General features: G+C 43.4%; 1 protein-coding gene across 3 annotated transcripts in view; it reads right to left on the bottom strand.

Annotated features, from left to right (window-relative positions):
• The window catches only part of TSPAN32 (tetraspanin 32), a 66,164-nt gene that overhangs the window by 17,677 nt on the left and 22,360 nt on the right, over window positions 1–26,127 (bottom strand). For all 3 annotated transcript variants that reach the window (XR_009760928.1, XM_061613091.1, XM_061613093.1), the window contains exon 4: window positions 24,728–24,802. Coding sequence is in view for 2 of the 3 variants with exons in the window: in XM_061613091.1 (XP_061469075.1) it covers window positions 24,728–24,802 (75 nt within the window). In the remaining variant the exon portion in view is untranslated. The remainder of the gene's footprint in view (window positions 1–24,727; window positions 24,803–26,127) is intronic.

Below are 26,127 nucleotides of genomic sequence, written 5' to 3'. Positions count from 1 at the left end.
CTGGAGAATCCAGGGTGCCAAGCAATGTTCCTCAAGCACCACCTTCTGGAGCCAACCCGCCAAGTAGGTGTGGAACCACCACCATGCAGTCCCTCCCACTCCCAACTCAGCCAGTCTTCCCAGGAGGATACCATAGTCGATGGTATCGAAAGCCGCTGAGAGATCAAGAAGAATCAACAGAGTCACACTCCCCCTGTCTCTCTCCCGACAAAGGTCATCATACAGGGCGACCAAGGCTGTTTCCGTGTCAAAACCAGGCCTGAAACCCAACTGAAATGGATCCAGATAATCGGTCTCATCCAAGAGTGTTTGGAGCTGGCCTGCCACCACTCGTTCAAGGACCTTGCCCAGGAATGGAACATTTGCCACCAGCCTATAGTTATTAAGATTTTCTGGATCCAGGGAGGGTCTCTTCAGGAGTGGTCTCACTACCTCCTCTTTCAGGCAGCCAGGGACCAACCCCTCTCGTACAGAAGCATTAATCACTTCCCTGGCCCAGCCGGCTGTTCCATCCCTGCTAGCTTTTATTAGACAAGAAGGGCAAGGATCCAGCACAGAACTGGTTGCACAAACCTGTCCAAGCACCTTGTCAACGTCCTCAAGCTGTACCAACTGAAACTCATCCAAGAAATCGGGACAAGGCTGTGCTCTGGATACCTCGCTTGATTCACCTGCTATAACACTGGAGTCTAAGTCCTGGTGGATGCTAAAGATTTTATCCTGGAAATGCCTAGCAAATTCATTACAGCGGGCCTTAGATGGTTCTACCATGTCCCTGGGGCCAGAGTGTAATAGCCCCCGGACAATTCTGAAGAGCTCCGCTGGGGGGCAGATTGACGATTTGATAGTGGCAGCAAAATATTTTTTTTGCCGCCCTCACTGCCCCTAAATACAGCTTACCATAGGCACTTACCAGTGTATAATTGCATCCACTAGGAGTTCGCCTCCATCTGCACTCAAGCCGTCTCCTATATTGTTTCATTGCTCTCAGCTCTGGGGTATTATGTGAGTGAGGTAGGGCTTTCCTCTGCATAAGCTAATATTTCTTCAGCAAGATCGTTTCTTTTCCTGGCAGCCACTCATTTAAAAACATTGGACTATAAATGAATGAATGAATGAAGAATTTTAGAATGCATTTAGATATTTCCAGTGGCTGGCTGGACACTGGCTTCAACAGAGGCCTCCCCCCACTATTCCTGGCAGATGAAATTCCCCCTACAGGGAGGCCAGCTAAGTCACTGTTACTCAGTTTTAGGTGACTTATAAAAATCTAATTTTCTTTTCTCATGCCTTCTACAAATTTTGTTGAATGGAGGATTACAAGTCACTGATTTTTATTGCTTAATACTATTTTTGTGCATCTTGTGTTATTTTGTATGTTTGTTTTTTTAACTCATTTTGATTACTTTGAATATTTAATAGAGAGGAAACCAACACAATAATAAAATAAACTATACTGCATGACACTTCTGCTAAAATACAGCCAGGAAACATACTGGAATATGGGTTGTCTGGAATGCCTTGGTCTGGCTATTCGATAGGAAGCTATTCAAAAATGAGGAGTATCTGATCCAGAAGGTATTAAAATAGTTGCAAGAAACTCTCCTGACCTTTACAGAAGTTTTGTTTTGATACCAAATCATTTTGTGTAACTATGAGGAACCACTCCCAGAAAAAGAAGAGTGCCTGAGTTGCCGCTGTTTGACAGTGATGGCCAAAGGAATAAACTAGGCGTGGGGACCTCTTTTTCTGTCAAGAACACATTCCCTTGGTGGTAAATGTTTGGGCTTGCATGCCAGCAGTCAGCTGGGCTGAAGTCCAGCAGCAAATGGGACTATGCACTTATATCTCGCTTTCTACCACCCCCTTGTGTCACTTCCTCTCCCTCTTCCTCCCCCACTTGATGGGCGGCTGAAGAAGGACAGACCATTGTTGCTAGATGATTGAACACGTTACTTGCAAAGAGCTGCTCCCCCTTTCTTCCACCACTTTGCAAGTTCTAGCTTTCCCCTGGTTTCCCTCCCCACTCGCCCTCTGGGTTGCCCCACATGAAATTGCGCAAGGGGTTGGACTTGATGGCCTTATAGGCCCCTTCCAACTCTACTATTCTATGATTCTAAATCAGGTTAAGAGCTGCAAGAGCTTATACTGTGAGACACATCTAATCTCAGTTCTCCCTCTACTGGAATAAACCAATACAGTAATACCTCAGTTAACCAAGTACACGGGTTCCTAGACATTACTTCTTTAACAGAAACTTTGCTACCAGAGGTAGGAATAACATGGAAAGAATAGGGATAGTTTCCTACACTGCAAAAAAGAAGAGCAATGCACCATGTTTCAGCAAACTTTTTATTCAAAACTAATAATACACATGTCTGAAATGAAACAACTGGGTCAGGTAAACCCTGGATAAGTAAATAAAAACATTTTGAACCTTCTGCAGACCACCTGAAGGCTTCCTCTAAAATGCATCCAGGGATGCCTGCCTTGCTTTTTTTCTTTTATCATATAGCATCTCACTGTAGCAATCTAAACCTTTTAGCGTAGTTCTCCTCACCGTACAGTTTCCCTCAAAGTCAGGATCTTTTACTGATAGAACCTCTAAGGCATGAGACATCTCACTCAAACAATCAGACATTAAGTGGTGTTCCCTCTCTCTCTCTGCCATCCTCCCTTGCACTTGAGCAGGCAGCCACCCCCCCATCTGCTCTCTCTCTCTCTGCCATCCTTCTCTACACTCAAGCAGGGAATGGTGGAGGAGGATAAAGGCGGATTGTTTTTTTTGACAAAGCGGAAAATGAGAATGTAGTAGCCTTACCTCAAGTTGCAGCAGCTCCTGGGGGCAGGCAGGAACGGAGAAAGAACTGTGCATTGCTCTTGTAAAGGCTGACTTCTTAGCCATTTCTTTCTCCTCCTTAACTCTGTCTTTCTCTCCCGTGAAGTGTGTATGTGTGTGTGTGTGTGTAAATCTCAATCAAACTGTGATTATGGGTGTTTTTTCTTCCAGCACTGTGGTTGACCTGCTTTTATATACACATACATACACACACACAGGGGGGAGGGGTCAGAGCTTCATTGAGCCGGGATGAGGGAGCAGGCAAAGGAAGAATGCATCCATCCATCAGAGGGAGAGAAATTAATCAGCCTGGACTCTTTGCTAACCATGGCTGCAACACATCCATCCTGTTCCTCTTCCCTTCTCTTTCTCTCTGCTACCAGGCAAGGAGGACGGATTCATTGCAACTGCTGCACACGCAATGTGCTCCTTACCAGGTTACACAGGTGCATCTGCAGAAAACAGTGCTTCTGGGGCATCAGAAGCACAGTTTACTGCAGAGGCTCCTGTGCCACTCAGCAAAGAACACGATTCTAGCTGCGTGTGAGAGGCGCCCACAGCAGCTGCTGCAATCCAGCAGACAAGCCACATTCTGACCTTGTGTGTACCCCCCCATTGCCCAAAAAAGGTTGAAAACAGCTTTGTTCCTGGAGAATTCATTAACTGAGATAATATTGTAGTTGCTTTCATAGCAAAGACAGCCAGAATCTAGGGCAGGTGTGAGGTACCTTTTCCAGCCAGTGGGCCTGATCCTTAGGTTGCTATGGCCCACTTTTGGCAGGTGGCCACACTTGTGAACCTGTCAGTCAGCAGACATCACCATGATGTTTTCCTTTGCCAAGGCCATTTGAAATAGGGATGGAATAAATCAGTTCACATTTCAAGCTGAATCTATCAAATTTGCACTTTCCAAAACAATATAAGAACTGAAACACAGCCATCCTTCAAAATTAGCATTTACTTGAATTTTGTAATGCAGTTCACCAACCAAACAATGTTTACAAAAATGCACACGTTAGGGGCCTATCTGCATGAAAATGTATTATGAATGAAAATAACATACAAAAATTGCTTGCAAAAATGTGTATATTACTTAAAACTACCTACAAAATGTGTTTATTAGGAGAAATATGCACTAAAATGCTAGAGAATTTTCATGAGGATTTTTTTTAAAAAAATTGCAAATTGCTGCAGAAATACGGAGAACTGAATTTAAGATTAGAAAAAATGAGGAACTGAAAGAACTGAAAATGAAGATCTTTCCATCCCTGGTTTGAAATCAAACTGATTGGGCAAAGGCACAGGGCTTTGCAAACGCTGACAATCAGCTTAACGACGGTGCCTGCAAACCCTACTTTAGGCAGGGAGCCATATCTTTACCTGTCCCACACCTGACATGATATATGACATCAGGTGTAGGGAAGGTTCCTGTGGCTTAGGGAACATGGCCCCACAAGCCCAATAATGACTCTTGATGGGTCTAATAAAACCCATGAGCTGGAGATTCCCATCATTGTCTTAAGACATTACTATTTTATCAATTCATAGCTCCTGATATTTCTACCTTCTCCAGTAGACCAGAGCTATACATTTTCAGAGTTTTCTGCAACAATAGAGTTTTGTTTTGAAAGTGACAGTGTCTGTTGGCCACTCCAAGCATGATATGATAATGAACGATTCAAAAGCTTGATGTTCTTTAATGGGCCCTCTGAATCCCATTTTTATTTATTTTGTTTATTGAAGTTTTATAATCCACACTCTCACAAAAGCATATCAAGGCAGTATACAGTACACAAGATTATTTAAAAAATCAATAAAACATCAGTTAGTAAAAAAAAAAAAATCCCTATGTAGTTTATTTATTAATTTTATAAAAATGAGCAAGAAAGGGGAAGCATATATATTTCAGAAATCACTGTATCACTCGAAATCAAATTGATTCTCCTTGTGTTTCTTTTATGTATGGGCCATACTTTTCCTGCATCCTTGGAACGACACTCTTGGGCTTGAAAACACACAATAAACTTCCAGGAATTGTTATTGGTTGAGGTTCCTATGTTTGCACTGCTACCTGTTTTCTGATAATGTAAATGCCCCTCAAAGGTTACAGAAAAGAAGGTGTTACTTGCCTTTTGCAGGAATGTTGAAGTGGCCTTGAAGACAGAACTTTTGGGAGCACCTCTGAGATGAAGCTGCAAATGCAGTGTATTACTACATCATCCTGGTAGATCTTTTGGAAATTTTTTCAAATCCTTCTCGGTATTAATAGATCGTAAAGAGGATTTATCTTCAGGTAAATTTTAACTTAGATGACGGATAAATCGAGCTTCCGTGCTCCTGCCTTGCCAGCAACACCTTCTGTTGTATATCAGAAGTGCTTAACAACCAAGCTAGCTAAATGAGTTATATGTAAATTAAAGCAAACACTGGCTAGAACTATATGAATAAGAAAGATGAAAAATTCTCCCTTAACCTCAGTTGCTTTAAATTGTATGTTATTCATTCATTCGTTCATTCATTATTACATTTATATCCCACCTTTTCTCAAAGTGGTACAGTATTCATGATTCTTCCCCTCTCCATTCTATCCTCAGAACAACCCTGTGAGGTAAGTTATGCTAAGAGACAGTGACTGGCCAAAGGTCACCCAGTGAGCTTCATGGCCAAGTGGGGATTTGAACCCTGGTCTTCCAGGTCCTATTCCAACACTCTAATCAATGTACCACACTGACTCTCAGTGTGACATTTGGGATACATTATTTATTGTTAGGTGTACATTATTTGTCTTTCTTCAATTTCTTTTGAAACAAAATTCTTAAAGCAGAATGTTCAAATTCCTACTTTAGGAAGATTTTTCTTAGTGCATTGGACCACTGTTCCTCCACTTCTTATAGGTGATTTAAGTATTTTTAAAAGAAGTGAAACTTTGATTGCCAATTTCCTATTCCAGGTCTTAATAAAAATAATTTATCTTTTGCACAAGGATATCCATGTTATAGTTTCATTTAACAGTTCATTTACCCATCTTGTTTTTATTTTCAAAAGTGACAAGGTATGAGTTCAAGACATGTTACGGACCATAAGATATATGTGTGTGCACTGATCCCCTTGTCTACACAGCTCACAATCTAATTAGATGGCTGAAAGGATATGTAAGAGAAACCATGGAAGGAAGAATAGTGGGGAAAATAAAAGTGTACAATGAGGGCACACTAAACCTTTCACTCATCCTCTCACCTTTTTAAACCCTGATTCTTAAATAATGTTACCAGCAACTTTTGTCATATGTGACAATCCATAATGAGAATTGGAATAATGAATTGCATTCATTGGAGATTGGTTTGTGGTCTGTCCTGATTTTTTTCTTGATTTATATAGATATTTCCAAACTGATAGCTGGTAGCTAATTCAATAAAAAAAAATCTGATATTTTTTAAACCAACCCCAGAATAAGGCTAACATAACGATACGAACCTACCCGTTCACTTCGTTCAGAATCTAAGGCCCTCCTCCGGGTACCAACCCATCGGGAAGCCCGGAGGGTGGTTACTAGATCTAGGGCCTTTTCTGTGGTGGCCCCTGAGTTGTGGAACAGCCTCCCCGAAGAGGTACACCTGGCGCCTACACTTTTATCTTTTCGGCGCCAGGTAAAGACCTTTTTATGCTCCCAGGCATTTTAATTTTCTTAACCATTTTAATCTTTTAATCCGTATTTTTAATTTTTGTCGTATTGTGTTTTTGTAGTGTTTTTTGTTGTTTGTTTGTATATGTTTTTATGATTTTTATTATGATATATTGTATTTTATCTTGTTTGTTCACCACCCTGAGAGCTATTCTGCTAAGGGCGGTATATAAATTGAAATAATAAATAATTCCCTGTATGCATTTCATGCATTTAAATAATATTATTTTGAGCACAGCCAAAGCTGATTTCGCTAGCTCTAGATCCAGATTGGTTATAAAGGTTCACCTGTCATTACAGTTAGGAGAGCATTTTCCATGTTTATAAACTGCATATAGAGGACTTAGTTAACAAAATGTTTTTTACAACATCTGCATTTAGCAAACATAGAATCCTTTTTCTTTAAGAGACACAAATCTGTCTTAATCACATATAGTGAAAGATGTGTCACAGATTAAGAAAGCAGTAAATAATTCAAATGAGGAAGGTTGCTGGAATACACTTAACCCTAGATGTAAACTCTATTTATTTATTTTTATTTATTTATTAGATTTTTATACCGCCCGACTAGCAATAGCTCTCTGGGCGGTGTACAACAGAAAATACAAAATACATCTCATAAAAATGAGATAGAAATGACAGGAAAGGATATATTGGAGGTAGTGTAACTCTGTATGTCAAAAGAGGCCACAGAGTCCAATAAAAGAGAAATGGACTGCCTTCAAGTCGATTCCGACTTACGGCGATCCTATGAATAGGGTTTTCATGGTAAGCAGTATTCAGAGGGTTTGCCATTGCCTTCCTCTGAGGCTGAGAGGCAGTGACTGGCCCATGGTCACCCAGTCGGCTTCATGGCTGTGTGGGGATTCGAACCCTGGTCTCCCAGACCTAAAAACTAATCTAGTACTTTAGGCATACTATTATTACTCACCTTGTCAAAATGCTGAGGGCGATATTGAAATTGAGAAAGAGATCAGGGTGGCAGACAATGGCAAAAGTGCTACAGTAATGGGCAATCCACTACCACCCACACATTGATTGGGTATATATATGTTTGGGTTATGACAAAGCAAGAGTAGAGGCTTGTCTTTGGTTTGCCATCAGCCAGCTCCCACCTGTCTGCCTTCTTACTAACATCCAGGCCAGGGAGTGGCACTGGCTGTCAGTTTTCTTCTCCTCAGTCTCAGCGTCTCCATTAGCAGGGAGAAGGATTGGGACAAAACTAGAATTATTTGGCTCTGCCTTGTCTTTGGCTCTAGCTCCACCTACTGTTGGTTTCTCTGACTTCCACCCCATCAGTCCCAATGGGCACCACCCACCATTGGAAAGGGATAATATTTCTAGATAAATATGTACCTTGGGACAGCTGGCTATGGAACCAACCAGAAGGGAGGCAGACCTGGACTTAATCCTGAGTGTTGTCTGGAAGACTGAGAACAATTTTTAAAAAGAGATTGGGGGTGGGGATCCAAGAAATTACAAGTCTGTTCTAAACCAAGCAGACTGAAAGCATTATTAAACGTAACACTATTAAGCCTATAGAAGAATCAGCATGCCTTCTGCAAAGTCTGAGAAAAAGAAGGAGGGGTCAAAGCCAAGATGCTGGAAAAATAGAAATTTATTTGTATTGTAAGCCCAATGTGTTTCAGCCTGTTAATTTTCAGGCCTTCATCAGGGGCTATAAATAAAACAACAAGGATAAATTTACTCACATAAACATATAAAAATGCATTGGGCTTACAGCACAAATAAATTTCTATTTTTCCAGCATCTTGGCTTTGGCCCCTCCTTCTTTTTCCTGGTTTGGATGCTAGCCACTTTTTGTTGTTGCCTTCTGCAAAGTCCCACCTTACCAACCTTCTGAAGCTCTTTAATAAGCATGTAGATGGGGTGATTCTGTAGATAGTGTATCCTTGGACTTCCAAAAATGGGGCATTTTTAAGATTCCTAAAAGGAAATGAAGAATGAGGCCAGGCAAAAAAATCGTTTAAGGGCATGATCCAAATTAATTTGATTAAGAGAGACATGATGCGATACTAGTTTATGTTTGACCTCGAAATCGGATCTGTGCTCCTCTTAAAAGAGCTGTCTTTCTTTTTCCACAGTAACGGGCTGGAGCTTTCATTTTATTTTTTTAATTTATGAAAGTCTTGGTACACTTTTATTTTCCATTAATAGGCAGCCAATTCTACCTACCCCTTTAGTTCTCTTCAATGATGGCTTGAGATATTTTGCTGTCATTTCAGACCAAAATGGGTCTGTCTGATCCCATGGGGAAAAGGCTGTAAAAGCTAGTAAGATGTTCCTAGTTCAGGCTGCTCAGCACTTATCAGAGTGAGATGTCAAGAAGAAAAAGAAATCTGTTGGCTTCCTTCTCAGGAATGTGGCTGAAAAGCATTAAATAATCTTGAGAGAGACATTCAGGGACACCTCTCTTCTAATGGAATTGCAAAGAAAATGCTCTCCCATGGCATTTGCAAAAGTTAGGTTGCAAGGCACAATAAATGACATGCCAGAAGTATTTGCAAGATATAAATAATTTCAGAAAGAAATGGGAAAAGCAGAAAACTTAGTAGCTTCTCTATTTAATTCCCCTCATTGCCCATACTAAGCAATGTAACATGGCTGCCATTAAATGGACTGCAGCTGTCTTTAGCTTTAGTCTAGGAGTAAGGCCACATCCCATTTAAAGCACTATCATATCACTTCAAACAGTCATGGCTTCCCCCAAAGAAACTTGGGAAATGAAGTTTGTTAAGAATGCTAAGAGTTATTAGGAAATCCTTATTCCCCTCAGTGAGCTACAATTCCTAGAATGGTTTATCAGTTAATCCCTATTCCCAGGGAACTCTGAGAATTTTATCTGCTATTTAATCTGCCAGCACCCAAACAAACCATGGTTGCTGTTAATGGTTTATTGAAAAAAGCCATCTTCCAACCATAGTTAATGATTCTTTCAATAAACCATCGTTAACACAAGCTACACTTCCTGGTTTGGACATAACAACAAACCACAGTTAATTGAAAATGGAAGAGATGCTTCCAGTCTCCTCCTCACAATCACCGTGTGAGATAAGGGATGGAGGAGTGCACAACCTCAAGGCTTGGGTACCTAATGTTAAACTATGGTTAGCATTATCTGTAAACCCGGCCTGTGTGAAATCATACCATTTGTTCTGGAAGAGACGTGAATTGAGACCAGCAACAGAGAAACTATAAGCTGCCAACATTAAATATCACTGGGGGTTCCCTTTTCGCTTATGTGTTGAAATAGATGGCATGTCACATACAGCTACTTCAGAAAAGAAGCCTGCCACATCCCCCACTTACTGAACTTAGAGATCCCGTGGGATATAGAAGAGTTGGACAAAGAAGACAAATCCTTAGATTTTCAAGACTCCAAAAAATGGATCACAGTCTCTTTAGAAAAAAGCGTCCCAGATTTAACAAACAACTAGAAGCACCCAACACTCAAAGCCCTCTGCGCTCCCTTCACTCAGATAAGCACAATAGAATGTAGTATTCTGAATTTTCCTGTAACTATATTTCAATTCTTGCTTTAAACCAGGCATAGGGAACCTTTTTTCAACCCAAGGGCCATATTTTCTCTTTCAGGAGCTACACACCCAAGACAGGTGGGGCCACAGGCAAAAGTGAACAAGGCAGTAGATGTGACTGTACAGTAGACTACATTCCAGCAAAAAAAGCAAAAGGTTTACATATACATACGTACACATCCCTTCATCCTCCATCTATGCGAGCATTATCATCATTCAAGAACACACTTCAGCCAGGCAAAAACACTCACAGAGGCCATGCAGCAGAGCCAGTATAGGGCATGGCCTGTGGGGAATCCTAAGGGCTAGACAGAGAAGACTGAAGGGCAGTATTCAGCCTCCAGACCTGAGGTTCCCCACCCCTGCCCAAACTACAGATCTATGAAATCAACAAATGTAATTGATCTATGGGCCAGGGCATTACATTTTGAGGGGGAGAGCCAAGTTTGACTCCTGATCAAAAGTGGCACCATAACCCACAGTTAAAAAGCATTTGGGGACCAGCAGAGAGGGTGATGAATGGTGGCACAGCCAGATCAGACCAGTGAGGAACCCCCCAATGCCTAACCTGTCTGATTGTTGCTGCTGGGTCTGCTCTACCTGCTGAGTTTTCTGACCCGTCAATAGCCATCTTTTTGGCGAGTGAGTGCACTGGAGTCTCACACCCACCTGCATGTATGCAGTTTGTATTAATGTAATTTGTGGACAGGGGCAATAGTCCAGCATTGGCATTAGAAGACAACCAGAACACGACATCTCAGACCCTCATAAAACTACCCATACATGGAGAATGCGAAAGAGGCATGAGTTGCTGTGATCAAAAACTCACATAAGTCCAATACTTCTCTGAAGCTTTTTGAATGCTTCTGAATAGCATTTTTAATTACTGTGATGCGAAATCTTTATTGGGAGGAATTTGTATCTGGTTCTGCCTCCTGGGATTTTGCTCTCCTTTCTGCAAACTATAGTCTACCCCATAGTTTTAGAACTTCTGGTCTAAAAGAAAGATAAGCACACAGACATTTTATCAATCAATCAACCAATCTAAAGAATGATCCTTATTTTTGTATGCCACCACCACCATTTTACTGATTTTCTCCAAATGTAATTGTTCAGTTCAAAACACCTGTACCTGTATAGATAGGCAAATATATGGATAAAATATATAAAGTGAATCCACTGACTTTATCTATCACTGACTGACTAACAGCATTATTGAATGCAGTTGATTTAAGGTGTAATGTTCTTATCCCTAGATAAATGGAGCGTTTCATAATCTATTAAGTTAGAGTGCTTTCTGATAATGAATTCCCTTGTGGTAGAACAGTGCTTGTATAGGCCAAAACTGCCACCATTAGATACGCAAGCAATAGCTTACAAAGAGCACTCCATATTAGCAGCTGTCAGCAAGAGATGGATTATTAGCTAAAATGCCAGATAATCTGTTTGTTGTTGTTTTAATATTCAGCAATGCCATGTGCTTTCCATCTGGACTGCCACTAGAATAAAGCACAATGGATCTGAAGGCAAAATCTCATTCATTACAATGTTTCAGAAGTTACTGGAGACTCACAACAGGTAAATCACTGCACATTGTCAGTCAGTCAGATAGCCCAGTGTGGTAAGAAGTACCTCAATTGTAAAGGTACCTATTATGTGGTTGGTGGAAGATCATAGTTTTGCACAAGCATCAGAAAGGGATGAAAGCCTCATTGTTGTACAGGAATACCCCAATTTATGTACCTTCGTTTAACAGACCCTCCCAATTACGGACATGCTCCATACTCCACCATACCTCACTTAACGTACGCGCGTTTCGCAATTACGGACACTGACGGAACGCCCGAACTTGCGTTCCATGTGCCACGTGCGTTGCAAAGTGTCATCTCCCGTAGCGATCAGAGCGATCTGAGAGACTCCTGACCTGAAGGTTCTCATTTAAGTACAGTACTCTTTACATTTAAGTTCTTTACTATTGTACTTAACAGCGATTGGAGCTCTGCCTGCCCCTGCATAGGTCAGTGGTGGCAGTGTGTGTGTGTGTGTGTGTGTGTGTGTGTGGGCACCTCATGCTCTTTACAGTACTGTAGATCCCCTGATTTCATTTTATACCTCTCCATTGTCCCATTTTATACCTCTCCATTGTCCCCCATTGTCCCATCTTCCTTTCCTGCTTTAATTGATTGTGATAAAAAATAAAAAAAATAAATAAAAATCTTTAGATCCCCCTGATTTCATTTTATACCTCTCCATTGTCCCATCTTCCTTTCCTGCTTTAATTGAATACTTTTCTCTCTGTCTCTGCCCATCATTAGTTCTGGCTTTTGCCACTGCTGGCTTGTGACTACCAATAGCGTGTGTGTGGGTGTATTGGTATTGTTTTCCCTTGCCTTCAGTACTGTACAGTATTATAGTACATAATGGCAGATACAAAGAAAAGTCGTAAATCTATTACCTTAGATATGAAGCTTAAAATGATTAAACTGTCTGATGAAGGTGTTTCTCAAGCTGAGATAGGCCGAAGGCTAGGCTTCACTGGAACTACAGTTAACACGGTCATGAAGAGCAAAGAAAAAATCATTGCGGAAGTTAAGAGTGCTATGCCAGTGAACACAACAAAAATTAGAAAAAGGGATAGCGTTCTGGCAGACATGGAGAGACTCTTAATAATTTGGATAGAAAATCAGACTGCACGCCAGGTTCCTGTAAGCCAGGCAATGTTTCAAAGTAAGGCCTTAAGCCTATTCAATGACCTGAAGGCTAAGAAAGGTGAGGCAGTGAAGGATGCCGAATTTGTTGCAAGCCGTGGATGGTTTGATAGGTTCAAGAAGAGGTCTAACCTACATAACATCAAAGCGCAAGGAGAGGCAGCTGCTGCAGATACTGAGGCTGCAGAAAGCTATCCACGCGACCTTGCCAAAATTATTGGAGAGGGAGGCTACTCCAAGGAACAAATTTTTAATGTGGATGAGACTGGGCTGTTCTGGAAAAAGATGCCTGCAAGAACCTTCATCGCAAGAGAGAAAAAAACAATGCCAGGCTACAAGGCAGCTAAAGATAGAATAACCTTTCTGTTAGGTGGCAATGCCTCTGGTACCTTAAAGCTAAAGCCTATGCTAATTTATCGTTGGCAAAACCCTAGAGCAGCCTTTTCCAACCAGTGTGCCTCCAGATGTTGTTGGACCACAACTCCCATCAGCCTCAGCAATGGCTGAGGCTGATGGGAGTTGTGGTCCAACAACATCTGGAGGCACACCGGTTGGGAAAGGCTGCCCTAGAGCTTTGAAGAACCACATTAAAACAAGGACAACAACATCCCTTTTAACATTTTGCTCCTTGTAGACAATGCTCCTGGCCACCCTCGAACGTTAGATGAACTGAACCCTAACATTCGAGTGGAATTCCTACCACCGAATACCACCTCACTCCTGCAGCCCATGGATCAATGTGTCATAGCCACCTTCAAGTTGAACTACTTGAAAAGAACCTTCAGTAAGAGTATTGCAGCAACAGACAATGAAGAGGGGACAGGGCAAGAAGTTCTGGAAAAGCTACGACATCTTGGATTGCATCAAAACTATAAGAGATGCTTGGAATGACATCAAGGAAACAACAATGAAAGGGGCCTGGAAAAAATTATGCCCACAGTTTGTTGATGATGTCGAAGCTAATGTTACTGAAAATATTGTAGAGATGGCAAGGCAGTTAGAGCTGGAAGTGGAGCCAGAAGACGTTGCTGAACTTATGGCGTCCCATACTGAACCCCTCAGCAATGAAGATCTTCTGGAACTTGAAGAGGAGAGAGAAGAAGAAAATGTGCCGGATAGGGTTGCCAGGTCCATGGCCTGAGACTGATCCTGTATCTTTAGCAGAAGAGAAAGTCAGCCAAGTACAGGTGTTCTCGCAACTCTGTAAAGAGAAAACCCACAAGGTGGAATTCTCCCTTCCCCCTGCACAACTTTTAAAGATACAGAAGACCTCTTGGTTGCCAGGCCCAGCCTCAAAGAGGCCTTCTGTATCTTTAAAAGTTGTGCAAGGGGAAGGGAGAATTCCATCTTGCGGTTTTTCCCATTACAGAGTAGCAAGAACACCTGCACTTGGCTGACTTTCCCTTCTCCTAAATATACAGGATCAGTCTCAGGCCATGGACCTGGCAACCCTAGTGCCGGATGAAGATGAGACCATGGAACAGCCTGAATGCCTAACTTCAAAAATTCTCTTGGAAGCCTTCTGTCATCTTGATAGTGCCATGGCTCTTTTTGAAAAGCATGATAGGGACTTTGAAAGAAGTTCCAAAGTCAATGCTAACATTTTGGTGGCTGATGCCTATTACAAAGAAATCTACAGGGAAAAGAAAAGAACTACAGTTCAAACCTCCTTAGACACCTACTTTCGTAAAAGGCCAGCAGCACCCAGTCAATCTCCCAGACTATCAACATCAACTGAAAGTCCATCTCTAGCATCGACATCAGCCCCAAGCCCTACTCCTACTTCAGGTAGTCCATCCAAATCGCCAGCAAGAAAGTGTCTAGCCCTCGATGACTCGACTTATGAAGTAGAAGATATGCCCTCTCCTTCATCCTTCCTACAATACATGTAAATTTTCGTTCATCCATTTCGCATCTGCCAGCTGACATTAAAGGTAAGCTTACCCTTTTCCATAAAGGGTTTATTTTATTTTATGTTCATTTTAGTTATAAATGCATTATTTACATCAGTTATGCCCGTATATGACGACTGCAGTGCAGTACATGCATCGATATGTGAAAAAAAGGTAGTGCTTCACTTTAAGTACATTTTCACTTTACATACACGCTCCGGTCCCATTGCGTATGTTAATGCGAGGTATTCCTGTACAACAGGAAATATAGATAATTCCTTATATTTAGATGACTTGTTCACATTATTAACTTATTTCTAGGAGAGTGGAAGGAGCAAGGTACTTCCCTACATGTCCTCTTGCTCTGCTCCTCCTGGGTGAAGAATCCAGCAATTTGAACTTTACTCTGTTTCAGTGTGGTTTGTTTTTATCTTTGTGCGTGCCCCCCATTTCCCCAAGTTTTTGTGTTTTGCACTGTTGATTGCCAGAAGACAACTTCCAGTTTCTCAGCACTATGATATTAAAGCATAGAAACCTGCTTCAGGAATGGCTTCCCGAAGGTTTGAGTGTGGTCAGGTGGTGTCTTTCACCAATTAGATTAAGGGATTAGCGGGTTTATAAGCCCTCTCCTCCCTCAGAATTTGCCTCTTTTGCCTTGCGGCACGCTTGCAAAGCAACTCCTTTGCCGTGTTTGGCTGGTGCTTTTCATTGCTCCTGCTGCTTCTCGTCTTTATACTGCATCTCCTTGGACGTGTTCCCGTGACGGTACCTGCTTGTGGTGGTTTCCCGCCTTTGCCGCCAAGTGTTCCCTCTCACCTGCCGGATCTAACAGTTGGTCCAGGCATGTGAGGGAGGTGGTGGTGGTGGGCGGTTCCCTTTATTCTTCCTTTCCGTGCGTCAGCTGGGCAGCGGGTGTCGGGCTGGCTTTTATCGCCTTGCCTTAGAACCGCGGTGCTGATCCTGCGCCTGCCCACAGCTGTCCTTCGTAGTTCTCCCGAGTGTTCCCTCTCCGCCTGCCAGGCCCTTCCCACGCATCAGCTGGGCGGCGGGTGTAGGGCTGGCTTTTATCAGCTTGCTGGCTGGCGCTAGAGCCGCAGCGCTGAGCCTGCGCCTGTCCTTTGTAGTTCTCCTGCCTCACTGCGTGTTCCCACCCTGCCTCCCGGGCCCAGCTGATTGGCTTGGGTGCAGAGGGGAGGTAAAGTGTGGGTGGTTCCCCTTGTTTAGGCTTTGCGCCTGTGGGGCTGAAGTTTAAAAATAAATAAATAAATAAATAACCGAGCCCCCCTCTTTTTACCCCCCCACCTCCTGTTTTTTGCGGCCTGTAGTCTTTTAATTGCCTTTGTGGTTTTTTTGGCTGCATTTCTGGAATTCCGCTAATTAGGTTGCAGCCTGGGAATTTTTTCATTATATATTGAGGTGTGTTGTTGGCACAGCCTCTAGGTTGCCATTGAAGGGCCTTTGGTTCAAATTGCTACCTGCGCATAATTTATTGTTTCTTGTTGTTGTTATTGGTAAGCATAAAAGGATTTCAACATGCCACCCAAGAAGGTTCAACAGAAAAGAGGAGTCCATGTGGTGAAGCAGGCAACAAAGCGCCCCCCATCGCAACAACAGTGCCAGTCTTCTGATGAAGAAGACATGGTGACAATTCGTGTCTTGGTGGCTAGGGTGGAAGCCTTAGAGAGGGAGCCCAGGTGTCCAGCTGATCCGGAGGCGGGTGCAAGCACTGCACCTTCAGGTAAGAAATCGGCTCGCTTGGCTGCTAAGGTGCCTAAGTCACGTCTTCTTTCTGATTTGGTCACCAGGATTGGTGTCTTGGAAGGGGCGGCGCCCAGAGATGATTCTGTTCGTCCAGCAGTGCATGCCTGCCCGCCTGCAGCACCTTTGGCAACATTCTCCTCCCTGCTCCCAGCTCCAGCCAGAGCTGGTATTCTCCAGGGTCAGTTTCCTGCTCCTCTTCCTCTGCCTGGAAGCCAGACGATCTCTGAGGCTCCTGGGGTTGTGGCCCCTGCAGTAGTCGCATTCCCAGCTGCTTATGCAGGTGAGTGGTTAGCACCACAACACACTCCTGTTACATCAGCACAGATGCAGGGGGTGCTCTCGCAACAGTATACCCAATGACTTCTACTCAGGTTCAAGGGGGGTTCTCTCAACCTATGGTTTATATGGGAGGCGTTTTAGTTCCCCAGCAGCCTCAGCTTCCATGGCCTGCTGCAGTGGTGACTCCATGGCAGCCATCTGTGGCTCCATCCAGTTAAGTTGCCATTTCATTGCCTCTTCCTGCAGGTGTCTACCCACAGGGCGATACTTCCCTACCATTGGGTGATCACCTCTTGCCATCCACCAAGGAAAAAATTTGGCATGGGGAGTATATTGATACCTTTACTCTCCTTTTTCATGAATCTGAGGCGAAAACAAAAGAGGGTGATGAACCCAAAGATAGGGAGGTGGTGAAAAAGAAGAAAGCTGATCGCATATGGCCTAATTGGCTCAATGCATATACAGTTTACATGGGCGTGATGACACAGGCCTATCCATCCAGGGCTATGTCCATGATTAAATATCAGGACATAATTCATCAAGCATTTAGGGAATTCTATTTCAGGCAGCAAGCAGCTTTGGACTCAACGCTACGTTGGGATGTGGAACACCCGGGTCTATGGTTGTGTGCTATGACCCCGGCCAGGCCTGCATTGGACAATAGAGCGGATAGGGGGCATCTGTTGGTGCGTGCTCAGACCTCGGCCTCTGGCTCCTGTCAGGGCTCGCAATGGGTTCAACCCCATCAGGTCTGTTGGAGCTTTAATAGCACCGGGCGATGTTCAAGGTGTCCCTACAGATTCAGGCATGCCTGTGGAGTTTGTGGTGGCATCCACCCCAGCTCCACCTGGCCGAGAGCCCGCCAGGCTTGCCAAGGGGCTGGGGATCAACAGCAATCCAAATGAGGGGCTGGCAGTAGCGGCAGTACGTTGCAAGGCCAGTAGCCCTATTAAGTTGGTTCCTCTCGCCAGGTTGCTGAGTATTTATCCTAACAAACAGGCAGCTAATTATTTATGGCATGGGTTTGCTGAGGGTTTTTGTATCCCTTATGAAGGTCCTAGGGTTTCTATTTCCTCTTCTAATCAGGCTTCTGTCCGTGCCATGCCCACTGTTGTACTGACTAAATTGAACAAAGAGATAGCAGCTGATAGGATTTCTGGACCCTTTTCCTTTCCCCCACTTACAAATTTGAGAATTTCCCCTCTGGGTGTAGTGCCTAAAAAGCAGGGAGGCGAATATCGCCTCATTCATAATTTGTCATTCCCAAAGGTGGCTCTGTTAATGATGGCATTTCACCGGAATGTGCATCCGTGCGGTACACTTCCTTTGATGAAGCTGTTAGAGTCGTTAGGAAGGCTGGTCAAGGGGCCTTATTAGCGAAGTGCGACATCAAGTCTGCATTTTGTCTGCTCCCTATACATCCTTTGGATGTCGACTTGTTGGGCTTTATGTTTCAGGGCCAGTATTATGTAGATAGAGCTATGCCAATGGGCTGCTCAGTATCTTGTGCAGCTTTTGAGGCATTTAGTTCTTTTCTTGAGTGGGCAGGCCTTAAGAAGGAGGGCTCGTTCTTCCTTCACGGCTCATTATTTAGATGACTTTCTGTTTGTTGGGCCCGCTGGTACTTCGCATTGCCTTCAATTGGTCAAGGCCTTTGAAGCATTGACCAATGAATTAGGTGTCCTGTTGGCCCCAGAAAAGTCTGAGGGCCCCTCTACTTTCCTTACATTCCTGCGGATTCAGTTAGACACTCAAAAACAGTCCTCCAACTTGCCACAGGATAAGTTGATTATCCTGAAACAGCGGCTTTGAGCAGCAGTAGCACTGAAAAAGCTCACACATTTACAACTTCAAGAGTTAGTGGGCCATTTAGTCTTCGCCTCCAAGGTCATTTCTCCTGGCCAGGCATTCCTGCAGCGTCTTTGTGATGCTATGAAGGGTGTCCGTTCCCATTTCCATTTCATCAGGGTCACAGCAGGCATGCGGGAGGATCTGTCTATATGGCTTACCTTTTAGGAAGGCTTTAATGGTCTTTCCTTCTGGAGAGAGGACTTACTTCTGGAGGCAGAGTTACAGGTCCACTCTGATGCCGCCGGTGGCCTGGGGTTCGGCATTATCTTTAGATCCCAATGGTGTGCAGAGCGGTGGCCAGATGATTGGAGCGCTTCTGGGCTCACCTCTGACATGACCTTTTTGGAATTTTTTCCAATTGTAGTTGCTGTACATGTGTGGCCTCTTGCCTTCCAGAATCGCACAGTACGCTTCTGGTGCGACAACCTGACCACAGTCTGTGTAGTGAACTCCCAAACCTCCAAATCTGTTCGGGTAATGCGCCTTGTGCACACGTTTGTTTTGCAATGCTTACGTTTCAATATTTTGTTCGTTGTTGGACATGTCCCGGGCTTGCAGAACAGCGTGGCTGATGCTCTCTCCCCCTTACAGATGGCGCGCTTCTGGGAATTAGCACCTGGAGCTGCTCAAGACCCAGTCCTGATTCCGTCCTTCCTGTGGAGCCTTGGGAATTAGAAGTGGGGGCCACCATAGCCTCTGCCCTTGCTCCCAGTACTCAAGAGAGCGTACCAGCGTGGGTTTGAGAAATTCCAGGCATTCCAGGCCTTGCACGCTTTGCCTCATGTGTGGCCGCTTCCAGTAACTCATTTATTGCAGTTTATGATTTATTTAAAAGTGCAGAACATTTCTGTGAGCACTATTGCTGGACACCTCTCCACCCTGGCATTTATTTCCAAGGCAAAAGGCATGCAGGATCATTCTGTAGATTTTAGGTCAGGAAGGTCCTTGGGAGTTGGTCGTGTTCTGCTCTCAGGCCCCCTGACCGGAGGAGGCCAATCACGTCCGATGCACTCCTCCAGATCCTGCCATTGTTTAATTCTTTACGTTCCTCTCTTTATGAGACTCAGCTTTTTGCCGCAGTAGCCTTAACGCTTTTTTATGGTGCCTTTCGCCCTGGCAAAGTATTAATCTTCTTAAAGCGTGATGTGTCCTATTGAGCCTTATGCTCTTGCGACTGTACATTGGGTACAGATTCTGTGATGCTCTCCTTGCGAGTCTAAGACTGACCAAAAGAGTCATGGATGTACTGTGACACTGCGCAGCTGCCCAGTGTCTAATTTGTGCCCTGTTTCTGCCATGCAAAATTTCCTGTCTATGAGGCCAGCGGGCCAGCGTTATCTCTTTGTACATGTGGACGGATCCGCCCTGACACAGTTTCAATTTTGGTCCGTTGTTCGGAGGGCCTTGTTAGCCGGTGGGTGAGATCCTGGAGTCTATGGGCTGCATTCCTTCTGGATTGGAGTGGCCACGGCTGCAGCCCTCGTGGACATGTGTGCAAATGACATCCAGGCAATTGGCAGATGGCGGCCTGCGGCTTTTAAGACCTATGTGCAGTTTTGATTCTTACGTTGATTGTTCTTCTGTTCCCCTTAGGTGTGCGGAGCCTTCCAGTCCCTGCAAGGATCGTCCTGTGTGGGCATTCCATTCTAGGCCCATAGGATGGCTTTTTCTAAGGAGACTGGGATGGAGCTGCACCTATCTGCCCAAGTGACAGTCAGCTGGGAGGCTAAGAGGGGCATGTTGTGGGGCGAGCTGCTACCACTGGTATGCCGAATCATGTCTTTGGCTCATCGGCCCCACGTGTTGTTAGTGCATTTGGGTGAGAATGACTTTGTCCAGCGTTCGGGTATGGATCTGCTGCTCAGGGTCACTCACGATTTTACCTGGCTTAGGTGCTCTTATCCGGATCTAATTATTGTTTGGTCGGATATGCTTCAGCGGAGAGTTTGGAGAGGTGCTATTCACCCCAATAGGATTGATAGGTCCAGAAGTTAGGTTAATAAAAAGGTTAGGGACTTAGTTTTATCTCTTGGTGGGGGCTTCATTCCCCATGATAGGATCCAGTTTCATTTTCCACAATTATTCTGGGATGATGGTGTTCATCTCTCGGAACGTGGGTGCGATTTGTTCTTAAACGATCTTAGGTTGGGTTTGGGGGCTTTGTTTTCTTTGGGTTGAGGGGACCAAGCTTCAGCTGATCCCCTCTTGTGGCGTGGAATTTGGGCAGGTGAGGTAATTGGGGAAAAATTGAGGAGGCTGAGGCATTCTGGTAATGGGCACTCCCTAGGGAACCATCAGTGCTTAATGTCTGGTGGGGATCTGGGGAGTGTCCTTGTGGGACCAGCTTGCGCATCATAGTGAACACCTGTACGGCGGTGCCATGCTGCGGAGGTTGGAACCACATACCTGGCTCCACTAACAAGGAGGGATAAATTTTCCCACATCCTTGACTGGGGAGTTACAGTCTGTGGTGACTGACCTGTCTTGAGGATGGGAGGGAGTATTCCCTCCCAGTCAGGTTGAGCCTCACCTGCCTGAAGTAGTTGAAATTCAATTAATTGGCTGAAATTGGATAAGGCTTAATATTTGTTATATTTTAATAAACATAACATTATACCATATCCGTGTCCCGAGTCTTCTTTGGTGTGGTGGCAACAAGTTTTGGGATAAGCACAAAAAAAATACTGGATTTTAAGAATAACTAAAGCAGGGGTGAAGAACTTGTGGCCTTCCACATGTTGTTAGACTACAGCTCCCATCATTCCTGAGCATCAGCCATGGTGGCTGGAGCTGATGGGAGTTGGAATCCAACAACATCTGAAGGGCACCATATTGGCAAACTCTGATCTAAAGCATAATGCCATCAGGGACTAGATTAAAAGTGAAGACCTAAAGATAACCTGATTATTTTGTTGACCTAAGTTGAATGAGAAACTGAGTTCAAAGAATTGTATTCTCCCTTAATATTTCCATATTGAAGATGGTAGTAATTTTGGAAATTGTTTGGGACTGATATTTGATGCACAATCCTATTCCGCTACCTTTTTGAGAAACACAAATTAGGATGAGTGGTGTTTTCAGAAGACAGGGCATCGGCATGAATGCCCTATGTAGTTTCTTCCATGTGGTAAAGAGCTGCCCCAGCCAGTATGTTTTAAAACGCTGGGCACGGTGGTGTGTGCCTGTAATCCAGCGACTGCGGAGGCTGAGGCTGGCGGATTGCTTGAGCTCAGGAGTTCGGGGCTGCTGTGGGCTATTCTGCACTAAGTTCAGAAGGTCAAGTATGTTTTAAATGTAGGAACCAGGGCAAAGTTATAAAAACAGGGACTTCTTTTTTCTTAATTGGGCAAAAGCAAATCCAGAGCAGGGAGTCAAGCAGAGATGCTGCCTTCATCTGGCTGTGACTCTGTAACAGGAGTGACTAAATGCTCCTATTACATGCACAAAACAGAAATGGATAGAATTCTCTGTCCTTAGTCAATGCATTTTTGAAAAGTTCAAGGCCAAAGCAGCAGGCAGCCTCTTCTGTGGGTAGATACTTTGGGCATACTGGAATATTTAAGTCCCAATTCTATCCCACTTGCCAGGGAGTAAGTCTTACTGAATCCACAGGGACTTACTTCTGAGTAGACATGAACAGATAGGATTACAGTCTTAATTATTGAACTTAATTTGGAATGACTGGCTTATAGATAAGACAGCCTGTGTTTATAAAGTCTTCTAGCAACAACATTATAAATCTAGGCCAATTTTCATTTACTCTTAAGTGTGTGTATATGACAGCTTCCAAGTAAAGCTTTGTGAGGTCCTGTCTTCTGCTCTGGACATGCTCTGGTCTCCTTACACCTTCTATTATCCTGATAACTCTTCTCAACTGCACAGCTGGCCACTGCTTTATCTCCAAGGGCCACCTTGCTCCTTATCAGTATATAAGATGCATGAGTAATAAGACTAGACCTGTAATGTTTAAGGCTGCAAATTGTTGCTAAGAAAAACTGATCTAGAGATGGAGATCTATTTTAGTATCACCTTTATCACCAATCCTGTTTTAGTACTGAACCAGAAAGATTATTGTGAATTCTTTCTGAACCATTAGACAGCATAACATATTTCAATGGCACTTAATTTTTTAACAGATGCATTTGAATTCTTGGTTTCAAATGGATCCAGGAACCCTCTACTTCTAAATGTTTGCTCGGAAGCAAGTCCCAGGAGTTTGCAAGGAGATTCACTATCAAGTAAGCATACTTTAGGATTGCAGTCTGCTGAAAGAACTTGCCATTTAATATTTGCCTGGCGATGGGATCAGAGTGCAATTTCCCTGCAGTGTGGACGGCAGCATGGATAGATATGTGACTTGGAGCACCTGAACATATTTGACCTCTTAAGATTCAGTGCTTTACAATTCATGGATACAGTAGCTTTTGATAAATGAAAAAGTTAGCTTGTCCCGATCTAGAGATTTACATGCTAAAAATCACCTATGCAAGAGGAACTTTTATTTATTTTCCTCCACCCTTTCCCATTGGACACCAATTCTGATATTCAGGGGCTGGCGGATAATGAGGGTTGCTGGATATGGATTAGTGTTTTGGGCTGCCCATGGCCTGTTCCGGTTTACATTGTTGATGGATTTTTATGCCATCCCTGGAGCCCCTCAAGCAGGCAATTATCCAAACTGTCACTCCTTGAAGGAGGTCACCCATGTCCCTTCACTCATCTCATCCCTGTTCGTCACTTACTGCTACAACATCCCTGGCCACCAGCCTGGCATCTATCTATACCCTCTCTCTCTCGCCGCAAACATGTTGTTTGATTCAGAATGTTTTTCAGTCTTCTCCAGTAGGGATGGGGGAGAATTTCAACTCAGTTCACATTTCAAGCGGAATCTATGAAATATGTGCTTTCCAAAACAATATGAGAACTAAACACAGCCATCCTTCGAAACTTGCACTTCTTGAAATTTTGTGCTGCAGTTTTCCAACCAAACAATGCTTACAAAAACACGCATATTAGGGGAAAATGTGCATAAAAGTGGATACTGTATATGAGTAATAACTACAAAATGCATTATATGATGAGGTGACATAAAGAGGGCTGCTTCTACCAGAGCTGTTCTTGATATGCCAGTCTGCCCTCCGACAGTGTGCCTCTGAATAAAACCCTTACAATTAACCACTAGAACAAACATTCTGAAATTGAAAACTGGTATGATACAAGTTGCACAGCTGTGTGCATTTGGTTGTCTGTAAATAGCACATTGCCAATTTTGAGACTGGTTATTTAAAAAGAAAATGCATGCATGTAACACACACGCCAGTCTCAAACACTGTATTACTGAGATACTTATAGACATCATCATCTTCAAAATCCCACAGCTTTCAAGAAGTAGGAGGCAATGAACCACCTGCCTAAATTAAAGGTGAACAGTTTTTCTAGAATGAGTAAATTCCTTATCATTCATCCCACTGATGCCTGTACTTCCATATACTGTAGTTCATCCCACTGAACTACACGTGTAAGTTTTCTTAAGGGGGACTGCTAGTAGATAGATATGGGCACCAGTTACCCTGCCCATGACTATATCAGAAGAACACATCTTTTTTGAGAAAAACACAGCAAAACCATGAACCTAGAGATAACATGCGTGGAGAAGCTTTCTAGAGAGAAGGCATGAGGTAGCCATAAATAGGACTGGCCATTGCCTGAAGGAAGTTTGAAGGAAGCACGCTACACAGTGCTTTCCATTCTTTCTTAGTTCATGCCAGTCTTTCCTGCTGCAGAAGTTCTTCCAAGTCGTGTTCTCTCAATCCAGAAAACAAGCTATTCCATACACCGTGTAGCCTGTAGAAGTGGGATTTTCTTAATGGATAATTTGGAATTGTCAGATTCCCAAACTGAAGGATTTCACAAGCATGTTAGAAATATAAGTCTGTTTACTGATCCCACTATAGATACATACAAAAGAGAATCAAGTGACTGCACAGGGCTCATTAAATTAGTGTAAAGGTCTCTATCTACATTAATTTTGAATTTTGTAATTAACATGAGTGACACTGCACCATTATTCTGAGACAATCGATGGGTACTGCTGTATTTTATTTAACCATCAGCCATGCAGCACCTTTTCTCATGTTTCATCAGGAAGCTGTACTTACCACAATACTGTTGGTAATTGTCCAATATGTGGCCTTTACCGATGCACAGAACACCACAGCAAAACAGAAAAAACCCTAAGGATAAACATTAAATGTAATTAGAATAAAAACATCTGGAAAGTTCTGTAACTGAGCTTTCTAGCATTTGTATCTATATGCAGTTTCATGTATCTATAACTATGTCTAAGAACTTTCCCCAAAGTTCAAATAAAAATAAAAGCCAACATTTCCTTCAGTTTCTTGTGATGGGTTTCTTCAGTGGCAGGGCTGGTGGCTCCATGTCAGTGAGGCAGTGGAATCCACTCTGGGTTTTAGTCTGAACTTTCAAGGAGCTATCCGAGGTGCTTCAGCTCCTTGAAAGTTCAGACTAAAACCCACAGCGAATTCTACTGCCCCATTGACATGGAGCCACCAACCGCTACTATGTTTCCTGTAACTGGCAAAACAGGAGCAGAGAGAAATGTGGAAAGCCAATGAGGGAAGGGAAAGAGGAGCAGCAAATACGTATGAAACCATTATCCCTTCATGGGAAAGTAAAAACATACCACCCTAACAGAGGCACATTTAGTTGAACTGGAAATTCTCCGAACTCCTCTCCAACAGTTTGGCCAGCGTACAGTGCTAATTTCCCTTCTCAGCCAAGTCCACACAGGTACAAAAAAAGCTTGGAGGAAAAATTCCCATTTTACTCTACTTTAATTCAAGCATCCATGACAACCAACTGACATGATGAATTGTGAGGGCACAATGACCAAGCATTTAGCTGTGCTGTGTTGAAAGTCTCACTCATGCTGCCAGTATAGCTCTATCTGTAGAGTGAGCTATGGAGTAAAGGAGAAAGCACTGTTATAAAACAGAACAGTCAGCTCTGGGTTTTTTTGGTTCAAATTCCCATAAAAGCCAATTACCCATAACATTTCATTTTTCTCATATTTTTATCGAAAGCATTGAGAAAATCTGAAATCAGGAAATTGGCGTATCTAGTTCAACATCTTACCCTAAGAGAGACCAATATCTAAAATATCCCAACTCAGATCCATCCAGACTTACCTTCGGCTGATTCCCAAATGTGCATGCACTACTTTAAGTCCCCTAAAATGGTATCACTCCCCCTGCCTGTGGGAAGCAATTTACACATTCAGCTCCAAGTTGGATGTCAAGTAATCAACCTGTGGCTGAATGTGTACATTGTCTGCCTTGCTGGGGACATGAAAATTATTTGTAGTATTTGTCCAGTGATGCATACATATAATTCATCATTTGATCTTTGCCAGTCACTGTGTGGACACTGTATCTGAGTGAATTCAGTCTTATGAAATAATTTATCCAATTGGCTTGTTTCTTGTGTTAGGGCTGGGTACACATCACAGAGTCACCATGGTGATGACACCAAAAACAGC

Source organism: Rhineura floridana, chromosome 2, assembly GCF_030035675.1.
Source record: "Rhineura floridana isolate rRhiFlo1 chromosome 2, rRhiFlo1.hap2, whole genome shotgun sequence".
NCBI lineage: Eukaryota > Metazoa > Chordata > Lepidosauria > Squamata > Rhineuridae > Rhineura > Rhineura floridana.
Note: the sequence above shows the minus strand (reverse complement) of the source record. Positions and strands in the feature narration are given on the sequence as shown.